Genomic DNA, 12,763 nt, shown 5'->3' with positions numbered 1-12,763 from the left:
TAATACAACAGTTCTCAATAATTCTTTCTTCCAGGTTTTAAATGGAAACATCAGTTTCACAAGAGAAGTACTACTGAAGTACGCACATTCTATAAGTTGTTAATTTTGTATTTCTTCATGATTTTCTCCCTCTCCATAATTCAATGATTAGCACAATCTTGAATCTGATTTATAATAGTCCCTATAAGACATTCACTCAAGTGGGGGAGATTTTTAATAACTGAATAAAGTAGGAGTCAATATAATTCACAGGTGGTCTTAAATGTTATGATATTTTGATTCATAGTACTTTACATATCTTACTAATTATGACTTTTTTACAATAATTTTAAAGGTAGCTTGCATTACCTAAATATGAGTACTCACCAACTGATATTTAAAAAGAAAGAAAACACAAAGAGAAAAGAAAACCAGGCTTGAAACAGAAACCGTCCATTAAATAAATACTCATCAAGATCTGAGAAAGCCACACTGAATGAGATGTGTGTGATCACCTAAGAGAGTAACTTACATTTAGCCTTAAAGAGTCTAAAATTTCCTTCATTTAAAAGTGGTACATACAAAGCTACTTAAAATGTAGCAGATAAGTCCTACCTGAGAATGGTACATCTCTAAGAATGGTAGGAGCCCAGCCCCTCCAGAGGGAAATCCAACCATCTTCAGATACTTTCTTGCTGACAAATCGATGCAGTTCCTCGTAAGAAAACTTCTTAGATTGCATCTTGGTTCTGATCAATTCCAGTGGACTTATTACAGTCACTGCACCAACTGGTACAAAACAAGCAAAAACAACAAAAGCAAGCCATGCATTACTAAAACATGCATGCAGAAATGAGTATTTCATGCATCTTTATATTTTAAAATTTTATTCTGAAATGTCTGCAAACTGTGTCTAGTATCTCATGATGGCAACATACTGGCTCATATTTTTTTCCTTGATAAAGGTATTTCACATACCTTACTCTTTCAAGAGCAGGTCCACAGCCACTATATATCAACCAGGACTATTATTCCCCACCCCAACTTTTCTTTTTTAATTTTTATTTTTACTTTCTTTTACTTTACAATACTGTATTGGTTTTGCCATACATTGACATGAATCCACCACGGGTGTACATGCATTCCCAAACATGAACCCCCCTCCCACCTCCCTCCCCATAACATCTCTCTGGGTCATCCCCATGCACCAGCCCCAAGCATCCTGTATCCTGCATCGGACATAGACTGGTGATTCGTTTCTTACATGATAGTATACATGTTTCAATGCCATTCTCCCAAATCATCCCACCCTCTCCCTCTCCTTCAGAGTCCAAAAGTCCGCTATATACATCTGTGTCTCTTTTGCTGTCTCGCATACAGGGTCATCATTGCCATCTTTCTAAATTCCATATATATGTGTTAGTATACTGTATTGGTGTTTTTCTTTCTGGCTTACTTCACTCTGTATAATCGGCTCCAGTTTCATCCATCTCATTAGAACTGATTCAAATGTATTCTTTTTAATGGCTGAGTAATACTCCATTGTGTATACGTACCACAGCTTTCTTATCCATTCATCTGCTGATGGACATCTAGGTTGTTTCCATGTCCTGGCTATTATAAACAGTGCTGCGATGAACACTGGGGTACATGTGTCTCTTTCAATTCTGGTTTCCTCGGTGTGTATGCCCAGCAGTGGGATTGCTGGGTCCTAAGGCAGTTCTATTTGCAATTTTTTAAGGAATCTCCACACTGTTCTCCATAGTGGCTGTACTAGTTTGCATTCCCACCAACAGTGTAGGAGGCTTCCCTTTTCTCCACACCTTCTCCAGCATTCATTGCTTGCAGACTTTGGATCACAGACATTCTGACTGGTGTGAAGTGGTACCTCACTGTCAACCAGGACTATTATAAACCTCACTCCCACTACACAGAGAAAAATGTCCTTCTGATTAAACTCTAAATCTCAAAGTGTTTACAGAAAATGATGAAAGACTCTGGCATTAATTAGACTCTGTGTTATTATCCTAAAATATAGAATCTAAGGTCTACAATCTCAAATCTGAAACTCTGTCCAAGAATTAATGGGACAGGTTGATCCCGTCCGGTTCTGATGGCAGTTCCACACAATGTGACCGCTAGAGCACAGGTGTCGACATATGAGCACAAACTACGATGCAAAACAAACCGTCACCAATACTCTACTTGAAATTCTCCACGAATGTAAACATTTTAAAGCAAGCTTTAAGGAGAAATCAGAATGAAAATATTGTGAATTTATTACTTACGTCTAGCCACGATTCCAGCAACAATTGGTATGCGGCTTTCATTTTCTCCTAATTTAGATCTCAGAAGACCAGTTAATTGATCATAGCAGGTAAAATAAATAACGGTGGCAGGAACTGCCATCACTCTGTTAGAACAAACGAGAAGATTGGTACAACACTATCAAAAGGCAGAAACATACTCTTATGTTATTATGAAGCACAAGAGACAGCCATAGTGCATAGGTGCTCAGTCATGTCAGACTCTGAGACCCCATGGACTGCAGCCCACCACGCTCCTCTGTCCATGGGATTTCCCAGGCAAGTATACCAGACTGGGTTGACATTTCCTTCTCCAGGGGCTCTTCCTGACCCAGGTATCAAACCCACATCTCTTGTGTCTCCTGCACTGGCAGGTGGGTTCTTTACCAACTGTACCACCTGGGAAGTACAAAATGAAGATGCTTCTATTTTACAAAAGCTGAAAACCACACCAAATCAGCTATGAGATCAATTTTTCTTTAAGAATTAGCAGTGTTTAACTTAGACAACAAAAAGATGTAAAGTAGGTTTCTGCTCTCCAGAGATTTGTAATGTAGTAGAGAAGGTAAGTTTAGAGCATCCAGTCAGGTCAGAAATATGAAAAGACAAATAAGTCATCTTGACTTATTCTGTGTCTGGTCTTCATTCCCAACTACATACATTACGGTAACATGAAAATCACTAAAGTAAAAAATCTTGTAAAAATTACTTGTAAAAAAGTACAAGCACAATTATAAAATACTTTTGAACTGCGGACCATGTCATACCTGCTTATAACTGAAAATAATGTCACCAGAATTATACATACTCAAAGCAAATTCCAATGACAGTCTTTCAAATGGAAATATCAAGAGGGAGTTATTAATTAATCAAAAAGTTGAAGTTACTATCATGTCATAAAGATTTAACGCAACAAGAAACCGGTCTCCGTTTCTGGTCTAACCAAAGGACTATCACAGACCACATGTGGGAACGCCTAATACTCGACAGTGAAGTGTGGTGATGAGAACTTAGGAACAGGACTGACTGCTGCTCCTGGATCTATCACCAACCTTACAACCTTAGGCACTGTTTAGAGTATGTGCCTCAAAACTGACTAATGTGCTCCATAACAAGATAAATCAGAAAGAAACGAGGCAGAGAAAGGCAAGGTATTAATTGGAATTTTTACATTCAGCCTTACTAGCTTGTCATGTGAATTCACGTAATAGCTAGTTAGTACAGAATTTAATTATCTGGAAAAGAAGCATAAACATCACAATACCTCTCATTATTTTAGTAAAATAAAAACTCAACTGAACACTAATTTCTTAATTTCTGAACATGGAAAAATAAAGTATGCTTGTGCCCCAAATCCAGTATCTTCAGGAGGGCCTATTTGCCTACTTGACCTAGGTTCATCTTCAAGGAATTTAGCCCTCGAAATACTCCTTGTAACAAGGCTTTTCTGTATGTCTAGAGCACTAAACTAGCTTGCCTGCATTGATTTGTGCAAATGATGTGAGTTTTGGTAAACATCTGCTTCTTTTTGGGGGGCTAGAGTTTCAGTAACCACAGCCAGTCATGAACACAGCATGCTATATCATCAGCCCCCAGTGCAAAGCCTAGACTCAGCAAGTGCCGGTAAGGCTGAACCCCTGCACTTGCCGCGGTGGCCCTGGGCTGGGAGAGGCAGCATGCGCCCTGCGTGTCACAAGCGGGGTCTTGGGAGGACTCCGCCTGGCCAGCTCCTGTTGGGCCTCTCCCCTCACTGATTCCAATTCACACCTTTCCCCTCACTGATGCCTCTTCGTGCCTCTCCCCTCACTGATTCCAATTCACGCCTCTCCCCTCACTGATTCCAATCCACGCCTCTCCCCTCACTGATTCCACTTCATGCCTTTTGTGGTAATAAACCACAGACATTAGTATACATCCTGTGAGTGCTTCTAGCAAATCATTAAATGTGGGGTAGTTGTGAGAGTCACAAAACAATGCTCTAGAAAATGAAAAGTTCTGATATTAAAAATGCATGATGTTGTCCCATCATACTGATAAGGCAAAACAAAACCACCACCATCACTAAGTAAGAAAAATACTAAATTTCAACTTACAACGTAGGAGGAAGGCCACTCCATAGGGATTTAATGCCCTCATTTCGAATGATTTTCAAAAAAGCATCCTAAAATTGTAATAGAAAAAAAGTGGTCAAAATAAACAAAAAAGCTTATAATGATAATTGGTATTTGATTCTTTTAAGCATTTATTTCTAAAATAAAAGCTTCCCAGATTTATATATCCCCATTCTTTAAAAAGGAAAAAAAAAGAATTTTTCTCAACTTCCAGACACAAAGCATTTCTAAATGACAGTTCCTGCTTACAAAATAAACCTATATTACTCAGCTTGGGATTGTTCTACTTAGGGCTGAGAAGCAATGTTTTTTGAAGATTATTATAAAAAGGAAGTGGAGGGATGGCAGAAAGTTAGAATAACTCTCCTCTCCAATTATGAAATCTGAGAGAACATTATTTAAACCCAATATTTGAAACCTCTCAAGAAGAACAAAAAGCAAGTAGAAGCTAGAGGGAAGCTTCTGTTAAAAGTCAAAGTGCCATGAATGAAGTTTGCACATTTACAGCTTTTTGCCCACGGGAACTGCAAGGAACAGTACATTTACTTGCTTGAGATAGCAAACACCAGAGTTCAGGCTCGTGGACTAATCAGAAAGTTAGAAGGGAAATCCTAGGAAAAGAGGCTACAGAGGACATGTTGTTGTTGCCATTTTAGTCACTCAGTCATGTCTGACTCTGCGACCCCATGGACTGTAGCCCTCCAGGCTCCTCTGTCCATGGAATTCTCCAGGCAAGAACACTGGAGTGGGTTGCCATTTTCTTCTCCAGAGAGAGGACCTAAGCCCTTGAATTTAGAGAGAAAGTCAGCCCCAAGATGTGGCTCACCACTCAACTGTGCAGCCCCAGGAGAAGACAAAAAAACCAGACACCCCGTGGATGGCAGATGGGGTGGGAATTTCAGCTGCAGCGCCCCCACAGTGGAGCCTGAGTGTGAAGTCTGAATCTAGCCAAAGTTAACTGTCTTTTAGAACAGAACGGACTCTTGGGAAGAATATAAAAGAACCCAGAGTCTTTACAATGCATTCTTCATAATGTTCACTATCCAATCAAAATTCATTAGACATAAAAAGAAACAAACGAAAAAGTAGTCATCAGAAACCAGCACTGAGATGACTAAGATGATGCTATCTGCAGACAAGAACTCCAAAACACCTATTATAAACATGTGCAAGGGTTACAAAGATGATGGGTCCATAGTACGTGGACAAATTTGGAATTCAGCAAGGAAATAATTACTGTTACAACTTCCAAGTGAAAATTCTGAACATGAAATGAAAAATTAACTAAGTGGGCTTAACAGCAGAAAGGAGACATCAAGGAGTCACTGAAGACAAATCTAAAATTAAATCGGAAGAAGGAAGAGAAAATGAATGAAGAAAAATGTGAACTTCTCCATGGTCCAGTGGTTAAGACTTTATGCTGTCAATGCTGAGGGTCCAGTTCAATCCCTGGTCAGGGACTGTGATCCAGCAACCCATGTGGCATGGCCAAATTAAAAAAAAACACAAAACTTTGGAAAAATGATCAGAGACTCAGAGATCTGAGGGTACAAAAATTATCAGAGGCTCAGAGACCTAAGGGGAAATATCAAGCACTACAGCACTAGTTTATGTGGAGTCATAGACAAAAGGAAAGAAAACAGAATAGGAAATTACCTGATGCGATGATAAGCAAAAACCTCCCTGAATTAGTGAAAGGTATCAATTGACAGGGTACCAAATATCAAAAAAAAAAAAAACAAGAAAGAAAGAAAAAAGTGAATAAAAAACAAAACAAAAAACAGTAGAGGAAAATGACAAAATACATATAAGGAATCCAGTTCAGTCGCTCAGTCGTGTCCGACTCTTTGCGACCCCATGAATCGCAGCATGCCAGGCATCCCTGTCCATCACAAACTCCCGGAGTTCACCCAAACTCATGTCCATCGAGTCGGTGATGCCATCCAGCCATCTCATCCTCTGTCATCCCCTTCTCCTCCTGGCCCCAATTCTTCCCAGCATCAGGGTCTTTTCCAATGAGTCAACTCTTCACATGAGGAGGCCAAAGTATTGGAGTTTCAGCTTCAGCATGAGTCCTTCCAATGAACACCCAGGACTGATCTTCCTTGAAGTCGAAGGAACCCTCAAGAGTCTTCTCCAGCACCACAGTTTAATAGCATCAATTCTTCAGCGCTCAGCTTCCTTCACAGTCCAACTCTCACATCCATACATGACTACTGGAAAAACCATAGCCTTGACTAGATGGACCTTTGTTAGCAAAGTAATACCTCTGCTTTTCAATATGGTATCTAGGTTGGTCATAACTTTCCTTCCAAGGAAATTTATTTCCTTCCTTTTAATTTCATGGCTGCAATCACCATCTGCAGTGATTTTGGAGCCCCCCAAAATAAAATCTGACACTGTTTCCACTGTTTCCCCATCTATTTCCCATAAAGTGATGGGAACAGATGCTATGATCTTAGTTTTCTGAATGTTGAGCTTTAAGCCAACTTTTTTACTCTCCTCTTTCACTTTCATCAAAAGGCTTTTGAGTTCCTCTTCACTTTCTGCCATAACGGTGGTGTCATCTGCTTATATGAGGTTATTTATTTCTCCTGGCAATCTTGATTCCAGCTTGTGCTTCTTCCAGCCCAGGGTTTCTCACGATGTACTCTGCATATAAGTTAAATAAGCAGGGTGACAATATACAGCCTTGACATACTCCTTTTCCTATTTGGAACCAGTCTGTTGTTCCATGTCCAGTTCTAACTGTTGCCTCCAGACCTGCATACAGGTTTCTCAAGAGGCAGGTCAGGTGGTCTGGTATTCTCATCTCTTCCAGAATTTTACCCAGTTTATTGTGATCCACACAGACAAAGGCTTTGGCATAGTCAATAAAGCAGAAATAGACATTTTTTCGGGAACTCTCTTGCTTTTTTTGACGATTCAGCGGATGTTGGCAATTGGATTTCTGGTTCCGCTGCCTTTTCTAAAACCAGCTTGAACATCTGGATGTTCACGGTTCATGTACTGCTGAAGCCTGGCTTGCAGAATTTTGAGCATTACTTTACTAGCATGTGAGATGAGTGCAATTGTGTGGTAGTTTGAGCATTCTTTGGCATTGCTTTTCTTTGGGATTGGAATGAAAACTGATCTTTTCCAGTCTTGTGGCCACTGCTGAGTCTTCCAAATTTGCTGGCATATTGAGTGTAGCACTTTCACAACATCATCTTTCAAGATTTGAAATAGCTCAACTGGAATTCCATCACCTCCACTAGCTTTGTTCATAGCGATGCTTCCTCAGGCCCACTTGACTTCACATTCCAGGATGTCTGGCTCTAGGTGAGTGGCAGAGATTTTAAAATTATCAGACGGGATTTTCAGTAACAATGATGAATATGTCAAGGGCTCTTAGTAGTATCAGAGGACTAGTAGTGGAGACCCGACAGTAATAAGGCCGCCTCACCAGAGGCAATGGAAATCACCAGGGGAGTCAGAAATTCCACTCCCACTGTCTTAGTCTGGTAAGGCTGCTGTAACAAAATATGACAGACTGGGTAGCTTATGAACATCATTAATTTACTTCTCAGTTCTCAAAGCCAGAAGTCCAAGATCCAGGTTCTACTAAGGTCAAATGAGGGCCCTGTTCTGGATTTCACACTTCTCATTGTGTCGTCACAAGGCAGAGGGGCAAGGAAGCTCTGCAGTCTCTCTTCTAAACGCATTAATCTCATACATGAGGTCTCTGCCCTCATGACCTAATCAACTCCCAAAGGCTCCTAAAACGACTGCATCAGGCATTAGGATTTCAACAATGAATTCTGGAGGGAACACAAACACTCAGACCACACCATGCCAAAGTGAAAGCCCCCGACTCCCACTCTGTGTGTCAGTGGAGACTGAGTGAGGAACATGGACTTCCAGCTCTACCAGCCTAATAACAAGGTGGCACCCTCTTCCTCTGAGCCGACAGTGTCAAAAGGGCCAACTGGAATATTTAAATGAGATTCAGAGCCTCATAATACTGAAAATTTCCTGGTTCCAATTTTTTTTTAAAAATCACTTGTCATTTTAAGAAGCAGGAAGAGGAGATTCCCTGGTGGTCCAGTGGTTAGAAACTGGCGCTCTCATTGCCAGGGTGCCAGGTTTGATCCCCGGTTGGAGAACTAAGATCCTGCAAACCACTTGGTGCAGACAATAAATAAACAAACAAGAAGGAAGATGTCAAACTGAATGAAAGGAGACAATAGACAGACACCAAAAGTAAGACTGACAGGATTATCTGACAAAGGTTCTAGAGCAATCAACACATCAATCACTGACTGATCACTTACAAAGACGTCTGAAACAAATGAAACATTAGAACAGCTCAGCAAAAGAATATATGCACAAAAACCTATATATCAAGATGAAATTTCACAACTGACACCACAGAAATACAAAGGATCATAACGGATTAATGACTATATGCCAGTAAAATGGATGACCAAGAAAAAAATGGAAAAATTCCTAAACCAGAAAGAAACAGAAAATATGAATAAATGAATTACCAGAAATGAAATTAAATCAGTAATTTAACAACTTCCAACAGACAAAAGTCCATGACCAGATGGCTTCACAGGTGAATTCTAACAAATACTTAGAGAAGAGTTAATGCCTATCCTTCTGAAACTATTCCAAAAAACTGTACAGGAAGAAAAACTTCCAAACTCATTCTATGAGGCCAGCATCACCCTGATACCAAAAGCAGGCAAAGATGTCACACACAAAAAGAAAATGGCAGGCCAGCATCACTGATGACACATATGCAAAAATCCTCAACAAAATCTTAGCAAACCAAATTTAATAATAAGATAAACAATGATCAAAAGGGGTCATACACCAGGATCAGGTGAGATTTATCCCAGGGACAAAAGAACAATTCAGTATCAATAAGTCAATCAATGGCACACCGTATTAACAGACTGAAGAATAAAACCATACGATGAGGACGTCCCTGGTGGCTCAGTGGTAAAAAATCTGCCTGCCAATGAGGGAAAGATGAGCATGAGCCCTGATCAGGAAGCTCCCACATACCAAGAAGGTCTATTAAGCCTGTGCTCTAGAGCCCAAAAGCCACCACTACTGAGCCCGTGAGCCGCAACTACTGAGGCCTGTGCTCCACGAGAGAAGCCCCCGAAATGAGAAGCCCATGCACCACCGACTACAGAGCGGCCACCACTCCCTGCAACTAGACGGAAAAAAAGGCTGCGCGGCAACGAAGACCCAGCACAGCCCAAAATAAAGTGTACAAATAAATAAATACATAAAATAAAATAATTCAGCTAAAAATAAATCCGTATGATCATCTCAATAGGTGCAGAAAAGGCTTTTGACACAATTCAACATTCTTTCATGATAAAAACCCTCAACAAAATGGGTATATAGTTACAGAGGGAACATACTCAACACACTATAAGCCATAGACAACAAGCCCAGCTAACATCACAGTCAACAGCGCAAAGCTGAAAGCATCTCCGCTAAGATCAGGAACAAGACAAGGATACACCTACTCTCACCACTCAACATGGTTTACTCAACATAGTTTTCAAAGTTCTAGCCACAGAAGAAAAAAATACAAGAAATCCAAATTGGAAAGGAGGAAGTAAAACTATCACCATTTACAGATGACATGATATTAAATGCAGTAAATCCTGAAGATGCTAGCAGAAAACTACTGGAGCTCCTCATGAGTTCAATAAAGTTGCAAGATGCTAAATTAATATACAGAAATCTACTGCATTTCTAAACACTAAAAACTATCAACAAGGAAAACTACGGAAATTATCCCATTCACAATTATATCAGAAGGAATTAAATACCTAGAATAAATCTAACTAAACAAAGTGGTAAAATATTAATACTGAATTCAGAAAATTATAAGACTAGAAATTGAAGGTAACTCAAACAGATGTTTTTTGATTAGAAGAATAATGTTAAAATGACCATACTACACAAGGCAATCTACAGATTCAATACAATTCCTATCAAAATGACAATGGCATTTTTTACTAAACTAGAACAAATATATTCTAAAATTTGTATGGAAACACAAAAGATCCTGCATTGCCAAAACAATCTTGAGAAAGAAAAACAAAACTAGAGGTTATCATTATCCCTAATTCCAAACCACATTATAAAACTACAGGCATCAAAACAGACCTCTAAGATGGCAGAGTAGAAGGACATGCGCTCATCTGCGAGAACTCCAAAATTGCAACTAGCTGCTGAGCAACCACTGAAAGGAGAATATTGGATCCCACCAAAAAAAGATACCCCACATCCAAGGGCAAAGGAGAAGCCCCAACAAGATGGTAGGAGGGGAGAAATCACGTTTAGAATCAATCCCTATACCCGCCAGAGATGCTTGGAGGGCTCAAACAAAACCTTGTGCACATCAGGACCCAGAGACCCCACAGGAGACTGAGCCACGCCTGCCTTTGAGTGTTTGAGTGTCTCCTGTGGAGGCATGGGTCAACAGTGGCCTGTTGGGGGGACAGGGGCTCTGGCTGCAGCAGACCTGGGAGGCACAGCATGTGGTCTAAGGCCTCTCGGAAGAGGCTGCCATTAGCCCAACCATACAGCCACCAAGCAGATGACCCACAAACTGGAGAACAGTTATAGCAAAGAAGTTCTGGCACTGTTGCAAAAGTTCTAAGGCCCAAAGCAGATTTCTCAACCTGGAGATCAGGCAAAGGGACTGAGAATCCCCAGGGAACTTGACTTTGAAGGCCAGTGGGATTTGATTACAGAACTTCCACAGTACTGGGGACCAGACTCTTGGAGGGTACAACAAAAACTTGTGCACACCAGGACCCAGGAGAAAGCAGCAGTGATCCCATAAGACTCTGAGCCAGACTTGCCTATGAGTGTCCCAGAGTGTCCGGCAGAGACATGGGTCGACAGTGACCTGCTGTGGAGTCTTGGCATTGAAAGGGAGGGAACACAGTCCCACCCATCAGCAAAAAATTGGATTAAAGATTTACTGACCTGCCCATCACAGCAAGATCCAGATTCACCCACAGCCAGTCCCTCCCATCAGAAACCTTCCACAAGCCTCTTACCTTTATTCATCAGAGGGCAGACAGACTGAAAACCACAATCACAGAAAACTAGCCAAACTGATCACATGGATCACAGCATTCTCTAACTCAATGATACTATGAGCCATGCCATGTAAGACCACCCAAGATGGACGGATCATAGCGGAGAGTTCTGACAAAACATGGTCCACTGGGGAAGAGAATGGCAAACCACTTAAATATTCTTGCCTTGAGAATCCCATGAACAGCATGAAAAGGCAGAAAGATATGACACTGAAAGATGAACTCCCCAGGTTGATAGGTGCCCAATTGTTACTGAAGAACAGTGGGGAAATAGCTCCAGAAAGAACAAAGAGGTGGAGCCAAAGCAAAAATGCCCAGTTGTGGATGTGACTGGTGATGGAGGTAAAGTCCAATGCTGTAAAGAACAATACTGCACAGGAACCTGAAAGGTTAGGTCCATGAATCAAGGTAAACTGTAAGTGGTCAAACAGAAGATGGCAAGAGTGAACATTGACATTTTAGGAATCAGTGAACTAAAATGGACTAGAGTAGGCAAATTTAATTCCGATGACCATTATATCTACTGCTGTGGGCAAGAATCCCTTAGAAGAAACAGAGTAGCCCTCACACTCATAAAAAACTCTGAAATGAAGTACTTGGGTGCAATCTCAAAAATGACAGAATGATCTCGTTTTGTTTCCAAGGCAAAGCATTCAATATCACAGTGATCCAAGTCTATACCCCAACGACCAATGCCAAAGAAGCTGAGGTTGAATGGTTCTGTGAACACCCACAAGGCCTTCTAGAACAAACACCAAAAAAAAGATGTCCTTTTCATCAAAGGGGACTGGAATGCAAAAGTAGTTAGTTAAGAGGTACCTGGAGTAACAGGCAAGTTTGGCCTTGGAGTACAAAATGAAGCAGGGCAAACGTTAACAGAGTTTTGCCAAGAGAACGCAGTGGTCATAGAAAACACTCACTTCCAACAACATAAGAGACGACTCTACACATGGACATCACCAGATGGTCATTGCCAAAATCAGATTGATTATATTCTTTGCAGCCAAAGATGGAGAAGCACTATACAGTCAGCAAAAACAAGACTGGGAGCTGATTGTGGCTCAGATCATGAACTCCTTATTGCAAAATACAGGCTTAAATTGAAGAAAGTAGGGAAAACCACTAGACCATTCAGAAATGACATAAATCAAATTCCTTACGATTATACAGTAGAAGTGACAAATAGATTCAAGGGATTAGATCTGATAGAGTATTTGAAGAACTGTGGATGGAGGTTGTAATA

At 40.6% G+C, this 12,763-nt stretch overlaps 1 protein-coding gene across 5 annotated transcripts in view; it reads right to left on the bottom strand.

The window, feature by feature from the left end:
- SLC25A40 (solute carrier family 25 member 40) overlaps positions 1-12,763 on the bottom strand; it is a 94,677-nt gene that overhangs the window by 30,206 nt on the left and 51,708 nt on the right. For all 5 annotated transcript variants that reach the window (XM_040260689.1, XM_040260688.1, XM_040260687.1 and 2 more), the window contains exons 6-8: positions 4,379-4,446; positions 2,268-2,392; positions 595-768 (exon numbers count right to left, since the gene is read on the bottom strand). In XM_040260689.1, the coding sequence (XP_040116623.1) occupies positions 595-768; positions 2,268-2,392; positions 4,379-4,446 (367 nt within the window). The remainder of the gene's footprint in view (positions 1-594; positions 769-2,267; positions 2,393-4,378; positions 4,447-12,763) is intronic.

Source organism: Oryx dammah, unplaced genomic scaffold (assembly GCF_014754425.2).
Source record: "Oryx dammah isolate SB20612 unplaced genomic scaffold, SCBI_Odam_1.1 HiC_scaffold_18, whole genome shotgun sequence".
Lineage (NCBI taxonomy): Eukaryota > Metazoa > Chordata > Mammalia > Artiodactyla > Bovidae > Oryx > Oryx dammah.
The sequence above is the reverse complement of the archived record's forward strand: the minus strand, read 5'-3'. Positions and strand labels throughout refer to the sequence as shown.